The sequence below is a fragment of the Pyxicephalus adspersus genome, chromosome 4 (genome assembly GCF_032062135.1).
Source record: "Pyxicephalus adspersus chromosome 4, UCB_Pads_2.0, whole genome shotgun sequence".
In the NCBI taxonomy this organism is placed as follows: Eukaryota; Metazoa; Chordata; class Amphibia; order Anura; family Pyxicephalidae; genus Pyxicephalus; species Pyxicephalus adspersus.
In genome coordinates this window covers 109,198,607-109,211,504 of record NC_092861.1, presented here as the reverse complement: position 1 = coordinate 109,211,504, position 12,898 = coordinate 109,198,607, and the positions used below count along the sequence as shown (strand labels likewise).

The window sequence follows — 12,898 nt, the reverse complement described above, 5'->3', positions numbered from 1 at the left end:
GAGATGAATTATTTGTCCAAAGCAACCCCTAAAATACTAACAACTTATATCTATTTGATGTTAGGAAACAAACTGTTTTTATTTTAATAAATTTATATTTTTGAGTTAATATTTTTACTATCAAGTTTTTTGCATGGTTGGAAAATGTAGGATAGCAATCGGGTACAACTAGATGGCATTTGTACAAATGTTCAATATTTGTCACATGAAACAATTGGTATTGATAGTTTTGGGTGATTAGTGTCCTGCAATATAGGTATAGATAGGTGCAATATAGGTATAGATAGGTGTCCTGCAATATTAAAATACTAAATAGTCTTTGTCAGTAGTCAATAATTTAGTCATTTGCCACAGCGTATTTGAGCAGTAAATGCTGCTGCTGCATTTTTTACCATGGATAACCACTCCTTAGCTATAGAAAATGGTAAAACTTTAGTATAAAATTTGATACAAACTTTTTAAATATCATTTGTGGGACCAAAGTTGAATATTTTGTATTAATAATTATTACTTACTTTGTTTATTGGTCTTAAGTGGCTAGTTTCACTTCGGGTTGTTTAAGGTATATTCTTAAACTTGTCACCCTTTTGTAAGTTTATATAAATTTGTGTTCTTTTATTCATTACATCATTGGCTTTATGATATTTGTCAATACTTTTTAATTATGTAGCCTGGACCAAAACACACACTCATATAGCCAGAGAGTGGTACATTTCATTGCACATGTTACAAAAATGCTGTGTCCAATATTAACCACCCAGTTGTTAATGCATAAAATAACCCATACAATCACAATAAATACTTCAGAGAGGGGCAACACTAGCTAATGTTGGCACTTTTATAGTCATATGTCCATAGTTATCTGGCCATGACCTCAGTGTACAAGTTTATGCTTATAAACAACAGGCAGGCAGAGATGTAAACCTAAGAATGTTGAATATGAATTCCATTCCCTGCTAATAGTCAGAAAGGGGTTGCCTCTAAACCCAATATATAAACAAATTTCATCTTGTTGAACAGTCAAAAAATTAGCTGTTTTTTTACACTGCAGAGATGAGCACTTCTCTGCAGTCCAACCTGGGAAAAAAATAAGTAACTGAACACATCTGGGTGAAAGATACTGAATTATTTTGTTTAAGTTAGTTACTACACATGCTTAGAATGTGCTAGCTCCAGGGCATTGGCGTCAGCAAGTGGCTTCTGTTAAACATTAGAATGATTAATGTTCTAGTGGAAGTGTATTAAATACTAACTACAACCAAACTATAACTGAATATGAAATGTTTTAACTGCCAGAAGATTTTTAAATTATTTAGCCACTGTTTTGATCTGTATACTCTGTACAGACTGCTTAGCCAAGTCGGTGACCTCACTTTACTCTAGTCTAGTTAGGAAATGTTTTTTAGTCTTCAGTGTGATAAATATTAGGTTTCTTCACCCCTAGGAATGTTTGTTTAGGTAGAAACTGTATGTAACTTGCCTAGTCCATAATCATATGGGTTTGGCTGGAGGCTTACGTTCCCCTCTTCTACACTATACACCAGCAAATAAAATATTTTAAATACTATTGGAAAAACAAATCCCTTCTATTCATTATCATCAATATCTCATATTTTAAAGCTTTACAAGTTATCTTTTTTACCCATAGGGGAAACTCTCTCTACATTGAATAAGAAAATAACATTTATTTGGAAAAGTTCTCACATTTAGATAACCTTAATGCCTGTATATTTTATAAAATCCTCCCACTATCTTCAACTAATAATCTAAGAGGAGGGCAAACTACCACTAACACCTATATAATCTAGAATAGTCAAGTTTTGTATAACTACAAGAGATGCGGCCAACCAAATAAATCCATTGTCCTGTGTAGGACAATTTGTTCTTAACACACCTTATGTCTTTCTTCTGCACCTTACCCAATGTCTTATGATTATTCCTACATATTCTTGATCAGCAATTTACAGTCTTAAGAAATCCCCTGAGGAATCTTTTGGATACAAAATCATTGCAATGTATTGGTATAACCATGTTCTATCCTTAACATGGGTATAATATACACCAAATTAGTATAGGAATACAATGTATAGCCAGGGTAGTAGCATTGTAAATCTATGTTAAGCCTGGGGGTAATTTTTGCATCATTAAATTTAATGTGATTTGAAAATATATTGCCAAAAAGCCTATCTTTTTCATCTCTCTAATCTATATATCATAGTCATCAGTGTGGCTCACAAAATTATTGACAGAGATAGCTCAGAAATGCCCCCAAATTCCACAGGTTACATATTTTCCTTACTTTACTAACCTGTATTTATTAGAAAAAGAAAATAATAAATAAATAAAAAAAAACATAATAATGTATTTTTTCCTAAAAATTAAATTGATTCATCTGAATTCAATTTTGACCATTGTATGTGTTGTTCAGTTGCCAAGTGACATTTGAAATATCTGATAATCTGGAATTTTTAGAGATTCCCCAACCAATATGTAATTTTAACATAAAAGAGTGTTTGTGGTCGGATAGGTGGCTGGCCCCCATTTATTGTTTAGATGGGTGACCATCGATTATACTGCAAGGACTGTCTTGACACCTGTCCTCAAACTATGAACACTAAAATATTTCAACTTTCTGAACAAGCAATTAAAACACTTTTGAACAAGCCATCTTTCAAATTTGTGGCTATAGGGAATATGGAGAAAATTGTTTGAATTTGTTTTCAAATTGAACAAAAGGAGGCAAAGAAAACTCCCCCCCCCCATTACTTTACATTAAATCTTGTAATCAGTCAGCCTTGAAAATGTAACCACACAGAAGTTTTAAAGCTGCTTGTACTGAAACCCCACTTTAAAATGGTGTTTGTTATCTATGACCATGAATAACTTCACAGTACAAGCAGCTAGAGAGATCAAGGATGTTTTTTTTTTTTTTTTTTAATGCAATGTTACTGCTTTTATGATTACGTAAATATTTTAAGTGTACTTTAAAGTAAATAGCCCTTTAAAACTTGCTGTTCTCCAGTCTAGCCTAGAGAGCCAAGATCTAGTGGACACTCTAAGTTCTAACATGTAACTGTAGTAATCCTGTTTTAGTCACTACATCAAAAACCTTGCAAAAAGAAAAGATTGATAAATGCAAAATTAAAAACATGCATAGAGTATTTCTGGGCAGCATAGTAAAACAAAGGGTACATGTACTTCCTTATCAATATAATTTCCTATTATGTTTATTTTAAACAAGGCTTACATTTGGTGTGACAGTTGGATGGTATTTTTTTTAGAAACAAATTGTTCTCTTTCATTTAACATGTCTGTCTTCCTGTGGTTTGTCCTTAGCGTGGTTGCTTATTCTGTAATTATGGGCGCTCTCATGGCCAGTGGCAAAGAAGTTACTGGCAAAATTCCAAAAGGAAAGGTAAGGCTTTATTTCATCTCTGTACAGAGATTTATTATTTTTTGTTTTGTTTTTCACCAAATTGTATTATTTTGTTATTGATTTGTAAAGAATGCAGAAACAGGTCATTTCTGTTTTTATCAAACAATTCCCTCTGTAGGGGCAAATGCTTAGTTCTAACTAGACCCACGTTTGTTTTTTTATTTTTTTAAGCACAAAAACCTTGTATTGTAACCAAGAATACAAACCTGTACTTTGTAGAAGGGATCAAATAATTCCTGATGACCTTTTTTCTTTCACTTCTGGTCTAGAGATGTAACACACCTTAGCCTATTTTTTCAGTTTCTTTTAGTTTGGGATTGAGAGTAATAGGGAATTTTTGTAGAATTGTAGTAATTTTATGAATAGAAACAAAAAAAGTATTGTCTCTAAAAAGTACAGTTACACTGAACTAAAGTACACGTGCAAGGAAAACATGGGTCTAAAATGGCTTGATGCTGTGACCAGTCCTATTTTTGTTTGAGAGCTTGCTCCTGTAGGTACATAGGTACCTGAGTGCATACTTAGTACCGCATACAAGCAATTAGGGCAGTATCTTTATAATGTGTTAATTATCTTCTCAGAATGTTCCCAAGATTAACGTACAAGACTAATATAATTGACTTTATTCTCGCTTGTATAATTTTGTTTCCTCTTAAGCTGGTTGATTTTGAAGCAATGACAGCACTGGGATCCGAAGCATTCAGCATAACTGCAAAAAGCTGGTTGAACCTTAAGAGGTAACTGAAATATCTTGTTTAAAGCCAACAAGTTGATGACTGAACCAGTTAACCTAGACAAAATGTCAGTGCTGCTATAAAAGAAATGGGATTTGATGGCTTTTTTTTCTAATTTTACAAATTAGTGATTGGTGTTTCTTAAGCAGCTAAAAAGTAGTCAGAGTATTTTTTTCTGGACTTTCATGTTAAAGCAGAGTTTGCATTAAAATAAATTACCTTCGGTTGTTGAAAGCCCTTGATCAATGTACAAAGAGAGCTCAACTTTATGTCCCATGTTGCCATCTTTCTTCCAAGTTGTTGATGCAAGAATGAGTGACCTTCTGCAAATGTAGATACATTTGCACTGATCTGACTCTGTGCTTGCATGACATTGTGCATTTTTCACTAATTACTGAGGGAGGTCCCTGGAGACGCAGCGCTCTATCTCGAGCATGTGCAAAAAAAGCAGCCTGCATTTCACTGGGATATGAGATGTAAGTATCCCAGGAGGATGTTGGTTTACCTTCAGGCTTTACCATATGGTGGTAAAGACAGAAAGGGGTGGGTGTCGGCTTTAACTAAACTAGTGTTGAAATAGTAAAGCATGATTGCTCTATAAAGTGATTGTTTTATAGACACCACATTTTATTTATTTATAAAAAACTGTATATGCATGATTTTTGTGTCCTGATATTTCTCATACTTACATTTTCGCCAAACAGCATGCATGTCCTGTGATCTTTTATGCTGCATTTATTGCTGCAATGGTGATGAAAACTAGTACACATGTGCACTGTACCCTGACCAGTCACTGTCCAAATTTCCTATAATGGCATCCAGGCAGCAGGCATCTAGTGTGAACCTTCTATGCAGTCATTGATTACAGTGACAAACTTTGTTGAGGACTTTTGAGTTGAGTCCACCTAAAACAATGGATTTGATTCTTTAAAGCTCTCCAAGGCTGCAGAGGATACTCGATCATCAGTGAAGCTGGGTGATCTAGCAAACCTGGAATGAATTTCCTAAAGGCTATTTGCTTTTTGATAGCAAATGTTTTCAATCCTGGACCAGATCCATTCCATGTTTGCTGGATCACCCAGCTCTACTGATGAAAGTGTATCCTTTAATAATCAGGCCCCTTATGTACGTGGCCATAGAGTGTTTGGTTTATTCACATACAAGACACTTCTAGGTTTTGTGGACCTTAAAAATTACATATTGATCTGAGTTTCCAGCTTCTTCTTGAAGACAATCTTTAGCCACCTTAATTGGCTGTACAGGGATCATTCGCGGCATGCACATCTCATCATTATTATGGCTTTATTACAGCTATCTGTGTAAAATTTAGTCAACTAACCCCAGGACTAAAATACTGATATGTATGTGTGTGGTCTGTGTGCTTCTTGGCTATGGTACACATTCTATGGTGCACAATCTTATTCATTAGCTGGTTTTGGATTCCTCCTTACTGCCTAAACTGTCATACAAGATGCACAAATTTGTTTGGCTTTACACTAAACCACTATAGTAATTTTCAGATTAGTTAGCAATTGTTATTTTTAATTTAAAAAAATGCACAAATAGCTATTACCTTTAGAATTAAAACCTGTTTCTTACACTTGTGTTTGTTTCCTTAGCTTGCCATCATCATTCAAAACCCTTCCATCTGTGTCAGAATCGTTCCCTACACTGAGAGCAATGATTGAAGTTCTGAACACTGACGCATCCCTCAGTTGCATCAAGAAGTCATGATAGCTTCATTTATTTATACATCTAACTGGCAGGGACATTATTCTGATTAATTTATTTTATTTTTTCATCAATGTGCCATTGTGAACAATCTGGGTACTTTACCACTTTTGATACCTTTCTTTTTATAAAGCTATTAAGTAAAACTTGAACTGGTATTTTCTGCCACTGAATATAAAATGTAGCAGTGTGATCAAATTAAAATGTCTGATTATAATGTGAAGTCAACAAAAAGCTACTGAAGATGGATATTGGGGATATTATTTCTTTACATAAATTTCTAATTTTTCAGATTTCAGCTGATTTTAAAGCTGAACTTCAGGCAATGTTTAAATATACAATTTAAAAAGATATTGTATGTGCTGTTTTATCTGCCTGGGGAATACATAATTCTGTTTATCCTGCCAGATTGGCAGAGTCACAGACAACAGAGCAAGGTTGGTGACCTCGCTTTCTCCTCTACATTTAAGCAATAAAGTTTGGTCACAGACCCATCCCATCCTGCTGACAGAACAATAAAGAAACATTAAAATGTTTTATAACATTTTAAAGCTCATCTATAAAGCAATTGTCTATTATTTTCTTCCAAGATATAGTACATTTCTATTGGGTAAATCCAATATTTTTTATTTTCTGCAATCAAAAATGGGTGCAAATTTTCTGCTTTTAAAATTTTTCTTGACTTGAAAAGTTTGTTTGTTAAAACATTGGTTATTTGTTCTGTTTCAATGAAAACTTAAATAAATATGGCTAATGTTGCATAATAATTGAACTGAGGCATAATGGGAAAGATTTATCATCTTTGCCACACACCAAAAGTGATGTAAAACAGAAGTTCTGATAACATTTGACATTCATTTTTTAGGGTTTCAGCTTGGATTTTTTTTTCGCAGTTCAAAAGCAATACTGCATCATTTTAAAACATTCCACTGGACACCAGGCATATTGTGTTTTGAAAAAATGACACCAATACAATAAAAAGTTTGGTTTAAACGCTTACAAAGAATTGTTCTGTTTTTTTTTTTTTTTTTTGGTTAACAAGGGGGGAGAGTGAGAGAATAATGTATACCTATTTATTGTTTATTTAAATAACTTTTTCAGTACTGTAATTGTTTTAGACAGTCACAGTATCAAATAAAGAAATGCTGCTTTCAACAGGCTACAGTAACCTCTGCATGCTGAAACATTTTCTAAATCAAACCTTCAACATACAATTATTAAGTACTGAAGCAGGTTGGTGGCAGCTTAATTTGAAAGCTAGAAGCTATGTCTAATGTCAGCTGTAGCTGTCAAAGAGCTGATATTTATTAGGATCAGCAGTGTATCATCCTGGAGAGCTGAATATATAGATTACTGGTAAGAAGGGATTACAATTGGCACATTACCAATATAAAACCTTTTGACCACTTCCTAATTGCAACTGTTTATGTGAAAATATGTCTTGAATAGTTGAATTTTCATTAGTTTTGTCTTTCCATGATTGCAGGTGATGGGGTAGCAAATGCACACAAAACCTACTGCAAAGTATTTGCTAAACAGCAGCACAAACACAACACATACACAATACAAACAATAAAATAAAACTTTCAGTATGGACTTCAACAGACTTCAACAATATCAAAAAGAAAAATGCTGAAATGTCCCTTCTCCTCTAAAAACTTCTTACCCTTAACAATACTTCCTGTATTATGCTTCCTTCAAGCCATGTAAGCTCCATCACTATAGTCCCTATTCCAAGAATATATTTTAACCTCACAGATAATTGCTCTCCACTCTCCTGGCTACTTCAATATATCTCCCCACCTACAACAATGTATCCCTCTCCCCAATATACCTCTCAAATCATTCTCAGATTTTTTGATGTCCCACTACACTCCTTTTGCTGCACAATGTGTCTGTTCCTTGACACAATGTCATGCCTGGAACACCGCTGAACTTTCTTCTCTCCTTACAGTTCCCTACACACTTCACACACCTGTTCTGCTCTATAATAACGTGTTATGCTTTTTCCCAATAAATCTCTCAGCTGGGTCCTGATAACTCCACTGTACTTCTCATATCAAGCATGCTATGTCAGTACAGCGCTGCTTAATATGTATTGCTATATGAAGACTGTTTATTAATAATAATAATAATAGTAGTAATATTAATGTGTTCCTCTGTAGCATGTCATCATTCTCCACTAAACATCACTTAGCTACTTGTTAAATCCTTTATGTTGGTCCACTCCACTTTACTCATTCAGCTCCTCTGAGAAATGGCATCCTTCTACCTATGACATTATTTATCACATCAACTTCACCTCAAATTCTTAATGTCTTCTTAAGCTACGTACACACGTCAGATTTTTATCGCCCGATAATCGGCATCGGCCAATTATTGGGCGAAAATCTGCCGTGTGTACAGTCGTTGTCGTCCATCGTCCGAAAGACCGTCCTGCCGGATCCACGGACGATGGACGACACGTTGGAAAGGATCGTGAAAGATCCTTTCCAACGACAAAAATTGCAGGTGTGTACGCAGCTTTAGATGGTCTGCCACTAGACTGCTTCTGCAACCTGTTATTCCTCTTTACAGCTCTATGTTTCACCTCTCTTGACTCTGCTTTCTGCTACTGCATGGTTTCCACTCTACTGGCAATGACCTCCTGCACCTCCTTGTGGCACCTGGCATATCTTTAAACTTTTCCTCAGGTCTATAATCTTTATTCCTCATCCCCCCCACACACACACAACTTCTTAGTCCTCCCCCTGGCACATCTTTAAATTCCTCATTACTGTTCTGTGTCCTAGCCTCAATACACTATCTTCTATATACTCCCATCTCTCCATCTGAACAGTCTTCCAACATTCCAGTTCCATGCAGTCCTTTCTCCTTGTGGTTTGCAGTTTACTCATTACACTAATATACCCAAGACTGTGTCTGTCCTTGGCAACCTGTCCTTTTTTTCTCCCTGAAACATCACTCCCTATGATTTTTTTGTCTCCGTTCTTCATTCTAACCACACTTTTCACTTTCCACACCCTGTCAGCCTTTCCACAGACTCTATCACTAAACTCCTTTATATCCTTGCTCTTCTGGCTGCTTTACTATACTCCTCACCTCCCACATGCCTTGTCTGCTCCTTTCCAACATATCATCCCCCTCCCTGACACATATTTTACTTCATTTTTAGATCCTTGCTCTCATTGTTGTGGCAGACCCACTATTCTCATCATCTCACAGGTTTTGTCTTCTTCATTTGCTGCTTGTCATCCCTCCCCCACACATAGTCCTCATTTCCTTAATGTCATCACCTCCAAGCAACTTGTGTCCTCTTTGTTTCCTCTTTCATGGTGTCTGTTCTATATTTTCTAATGTAGAATCCTTGTTCAGCATATGTCCAACAAACATATAATAGCACCCTCTAATCCTGGCATGGCCAAAGTAGGGCCCGGGGGCCTATTGAAGCCCGCAGCCTCTGTCATAAAATCAATAATATGCGTCCTGCCAGCACTGCTGACCACAGTATAAAATACACGAGTACCAAAAAGCTGTTTTATATTTCATTGGAGTTGATCAATCGCCTTGCAATTATAGCCCGCTACTCAGCCAGCGGGCTTAATCGGCAGGACGAGAGTCCCCATGTGTGCACAGGGAATCCCCTACATCATTATAGTGGGCGTGTGCTGTGCGGAACCTGCACGGACCAAGCCCACTCTGAGCCCGCACTGACACCGGACTCACACACCGGACTGTGCACGGGGAATCCCTTATGTCACCCTGGTGGGCGTGTGCTGTGCAGAACCCGCGCAGACTACGCCCACACTAACCCTGCGTATGTGCTGAATGGACGGCCCCCACACCTTTTCACCTCTCCAAATCTGGCCTCTTTGCAAAAAGTTTGGACACCCCTGCTCTAATCAGAGCCTGATTTTTGCTTTCATTCTACTCCATAGTGCAAACTTCTATTTTTCATATTGTCTATTTTACTATTTTTCAAAAGTCCTGGTACTGCAACTTGTATGATCTCTCCTCCATAACCTTTTTCCATGTGCGTTAGTGGGCTTGCATATGTATCTATGAATTTAAACACCCTCATATTTAAAATTCCCAGCAGAACATTCAGAGGGATGTAAGATAAATGAGTAATAATGATCACTGTGTTAAAAACAGGTTCACATTAAATAATGTTTGGTTCCACTGCCTCTATAGTCATTTACAATCGAAAAGATAAAATCAACTGTCATAAGCACTGAATTATTTAAAGTATGATTACACATACCATGCAAATCTGTTCCATAAATGGCAGTACAGCTGTGAGAAAGAAACAAATAATTGTTTTTTTAATAAAAAAAAGTCTGGATTATGGTAATTTATGCATTATGCAGAACAAACTTGTTATTAACAAAGAGGAAATAGAGCAGCCTCACTTACCTCAAGGTCAAGTATAAATTATTCATAAATTCATCCAGCAAAGAATAGGAGCACTCTAATTTAAGGCTGTTGGGAAGTAAGGTCTAGGGCCAATGTCAGATCACGGTGGTTTTACTGTATGTTCACAGCACCCCAATCCACCCTGATTCCACTATATAGGAGCAGTTGGGGACCGTTTCCTCTATTGTGTATGCATGATTTCACTTGCATTGTGGTGGGTGGCAGCACAGTTCCTGAATGCAACGTGTAGCTTTTCTGCCACTGCAGAAAGAACCGCAAGGAGAACACATGCAAAGGCATCAACCATACAGGTTCATTGCATGTCTAAAAAGCCCTTAGTAACAACACATTGGACCTGATTTAGGTTATCCTAGATTGGAGAACATTGGCCCACATGAGAGAACCTAGACTAGGAAATAGGACATTTTGGCACATTTTTACCTGCAGTCTCAGGACCACAGGTATGATTTTTCTTATGAAGAACCATCCAAATCCTACTGTATGCAACACAATAAAAATTAACATTAAGTGGACCCTGGAAAAAGTTTTAATTAAACTCCACAGTTGACCCCTATTTTACTAGACACATAAAGAAAGAAAACAATAACCTTTGGTAATTGGCTTCTTCTGTAAAGGCAATGTACGAAGGGTGCTGAGAAGTTCCTGGCTTTGCCCCCTTGCTGATGAAATAGAAAAATGTGTGTGGGGGCATATGACAGCCTAATATCTTAGTTTGTAACTGTGCAAATATCGGGTCTTTGCGATTCCTAAAACTGTTTTTCTTTTAGTAAGAAGCTGTGATGGCAGAGGCACAAGCAAGTTTCACGCCGTTGGGAGTTACGGGCCGTCATGAAGTTTTTGTTTCCCCAGGGAAAGTCAGCAAATGACTTTCACACTGAGATGTCACAAACACTGGGGGAGAAGTGTCCTTCCTACAGCACTGTCAAAACCTGGATATCTCGTTTCAAGACTGGTAATTTCACCGTTGAAGATGAGCCCCGCAGTGGGCGCCCCCCAACCTCAACTGACTCGGCAACCTGCGATGCTGTCCATGAGCTGATTATTGAGGACCGGCGAATATCCGCAAAAAAGATAGCCCAGACACTTGACATCTCACGGGAGCATGTTGGGTTTGTTATCACCACTATCCTAGACATGCGCAAGCTTTCAGTGAAGTGGGTGCCGAAATATTTGAACGGTGATCAGAAGAAGGAATGAGTTGAAGCATCCAAAGCTGTTTTGGCCCATTTTGAAGCTGCACGGGACTTTTTGGCTAGGTTAGTGACTGAGGATGAAACCTGGCTCCACATCAATGATCCTGAAACCAAGGAACAGTCAAAGGAATGGCGCCACAGTGGGTCCCTGTGGCTGAAGAAGTTCTAAACCCAGAAATTGACCAAAAAACTAATGGCGTCCGTTTTCCGGGACAAAGGCGATATTCTGTTAGTGGACTACCTACCTCAGGGCTCTAGTATCACCGGACAGTATGCTAACCTCCTGGACCAGCTGAAGGAGGCAGCTAAGTTGTCAAGCTAATAACACTAAAAAGCTGCGGACCTTCAGGTTTAGGTTATATTATATCTAATCTTACTTAAATGAATGTACACCAACATGACCCCAATAAATTCTCACAAAACGTCTTAAAGATTACATGTGCAGGTAGATATCTTTAGATGCATGCACAGACTGTTCATTTGCAAAGCGATCCCAGCTCCCAAAAAAACTAGGTCACTGTTTTATTTGAATCTAACTGTAAATGTTTTTTTGCTGATTTGACCCCTGGCTGTTCCCCCTAACACCCTTTTGAACTCAAATTGTGATGAATGGCACCATTGATTAATAAAGGGCAAGAAAAACTAGACTTTCAGGATACTAAGTTACTTTCTAAATGCACTGAGCATGTATATAGGCAGCTGGATGAGTCTGCAAAATCATTCTGTGGACCCCCAGTCCACAGTTTCTAAAGTTCTCAGCTTTGGCTAAAGTATAGGGTTAAAACTGTCAGTGTTTTTTTGTTTGTTTTTTTTTGCTGTCTATGAGATTCACTCAATTGGTGGCCAATGTTATTGGGATTGAAAGTGAAGAAAATGACATTGAGACGACAGGATGACAATTCTTATCTTAAATGAAAAAAAGTCTTGGCCTTAGAAAAACATCTCTGACCCAACCTAGAAAAGTCACTGACTAGAAACAAATATGAACAAATATTTTGGTCTCTATTCATTAAACCAGCCATTGTGACACAGTGTTCTGTGGACTGTGGCTGATTGTACTACTTTATGAAGCCCCCATAGTTCTAGGGCCAATGCTACTTGCCAATAAGGATGTTTTTAGGTGTCTAAAAGGTATTATTCTAGCCACCACTGTAGGGGGTGGGGAGCATTATTTCTGCTGACTACTCTTTTAAGATGCTTTTCCTATTGACCCCCAGAAAATTGGTTTTAGTTGCTTCCCTGTGACCTGAAAATTGTTTCAAGGGTTCTTCTGGGATAAAAAAAAAGTTGTGGGAGGCTTCATTAGATTATAGTTAACAGTTTATCCTAACTGATACATTCCTGGCAGACTAGTCATATATAAAAAG

At 37.1% G+C, this 12,898-nt stretch overlaps 1 protein-coding gene across 4 annotated transcripts in view; it reads left to right on the top strand.

Annotated features, from left to right (window-relative positions):
* The window catches only part of TTC13 (tetratricopeptide repeat domain 13), a 43,938-nt gene extending 37,031 nt beyond the window's left edge, over positions 1-6,907 (top strand). For all 4 annotated transcript variants that reach the window (XM_072409263.1, XM_072409265.1, XM_072409264.1 and 1 more), the window contains exons 21-23: positions 3,337-3,415; positions 4,094-4,173; positions 5,790-6,907. In XM_072409263.1, the coding sequence (XP_072265364.1) occupies positions 3,337-3,415; positions 4,094-4,173; positions 5,790-5,904 (274 nt within the window). In that variant the 3' untranslated portion in view covers positions 5,905-6,907. The remainder of the gene's footprint in view (positions 1-3,336; positions 3,416-4,093; positions 4,174-5,789) is intronic.
* Positions 6,908-12,898: the final 5,991 nt, after the last annotated feature.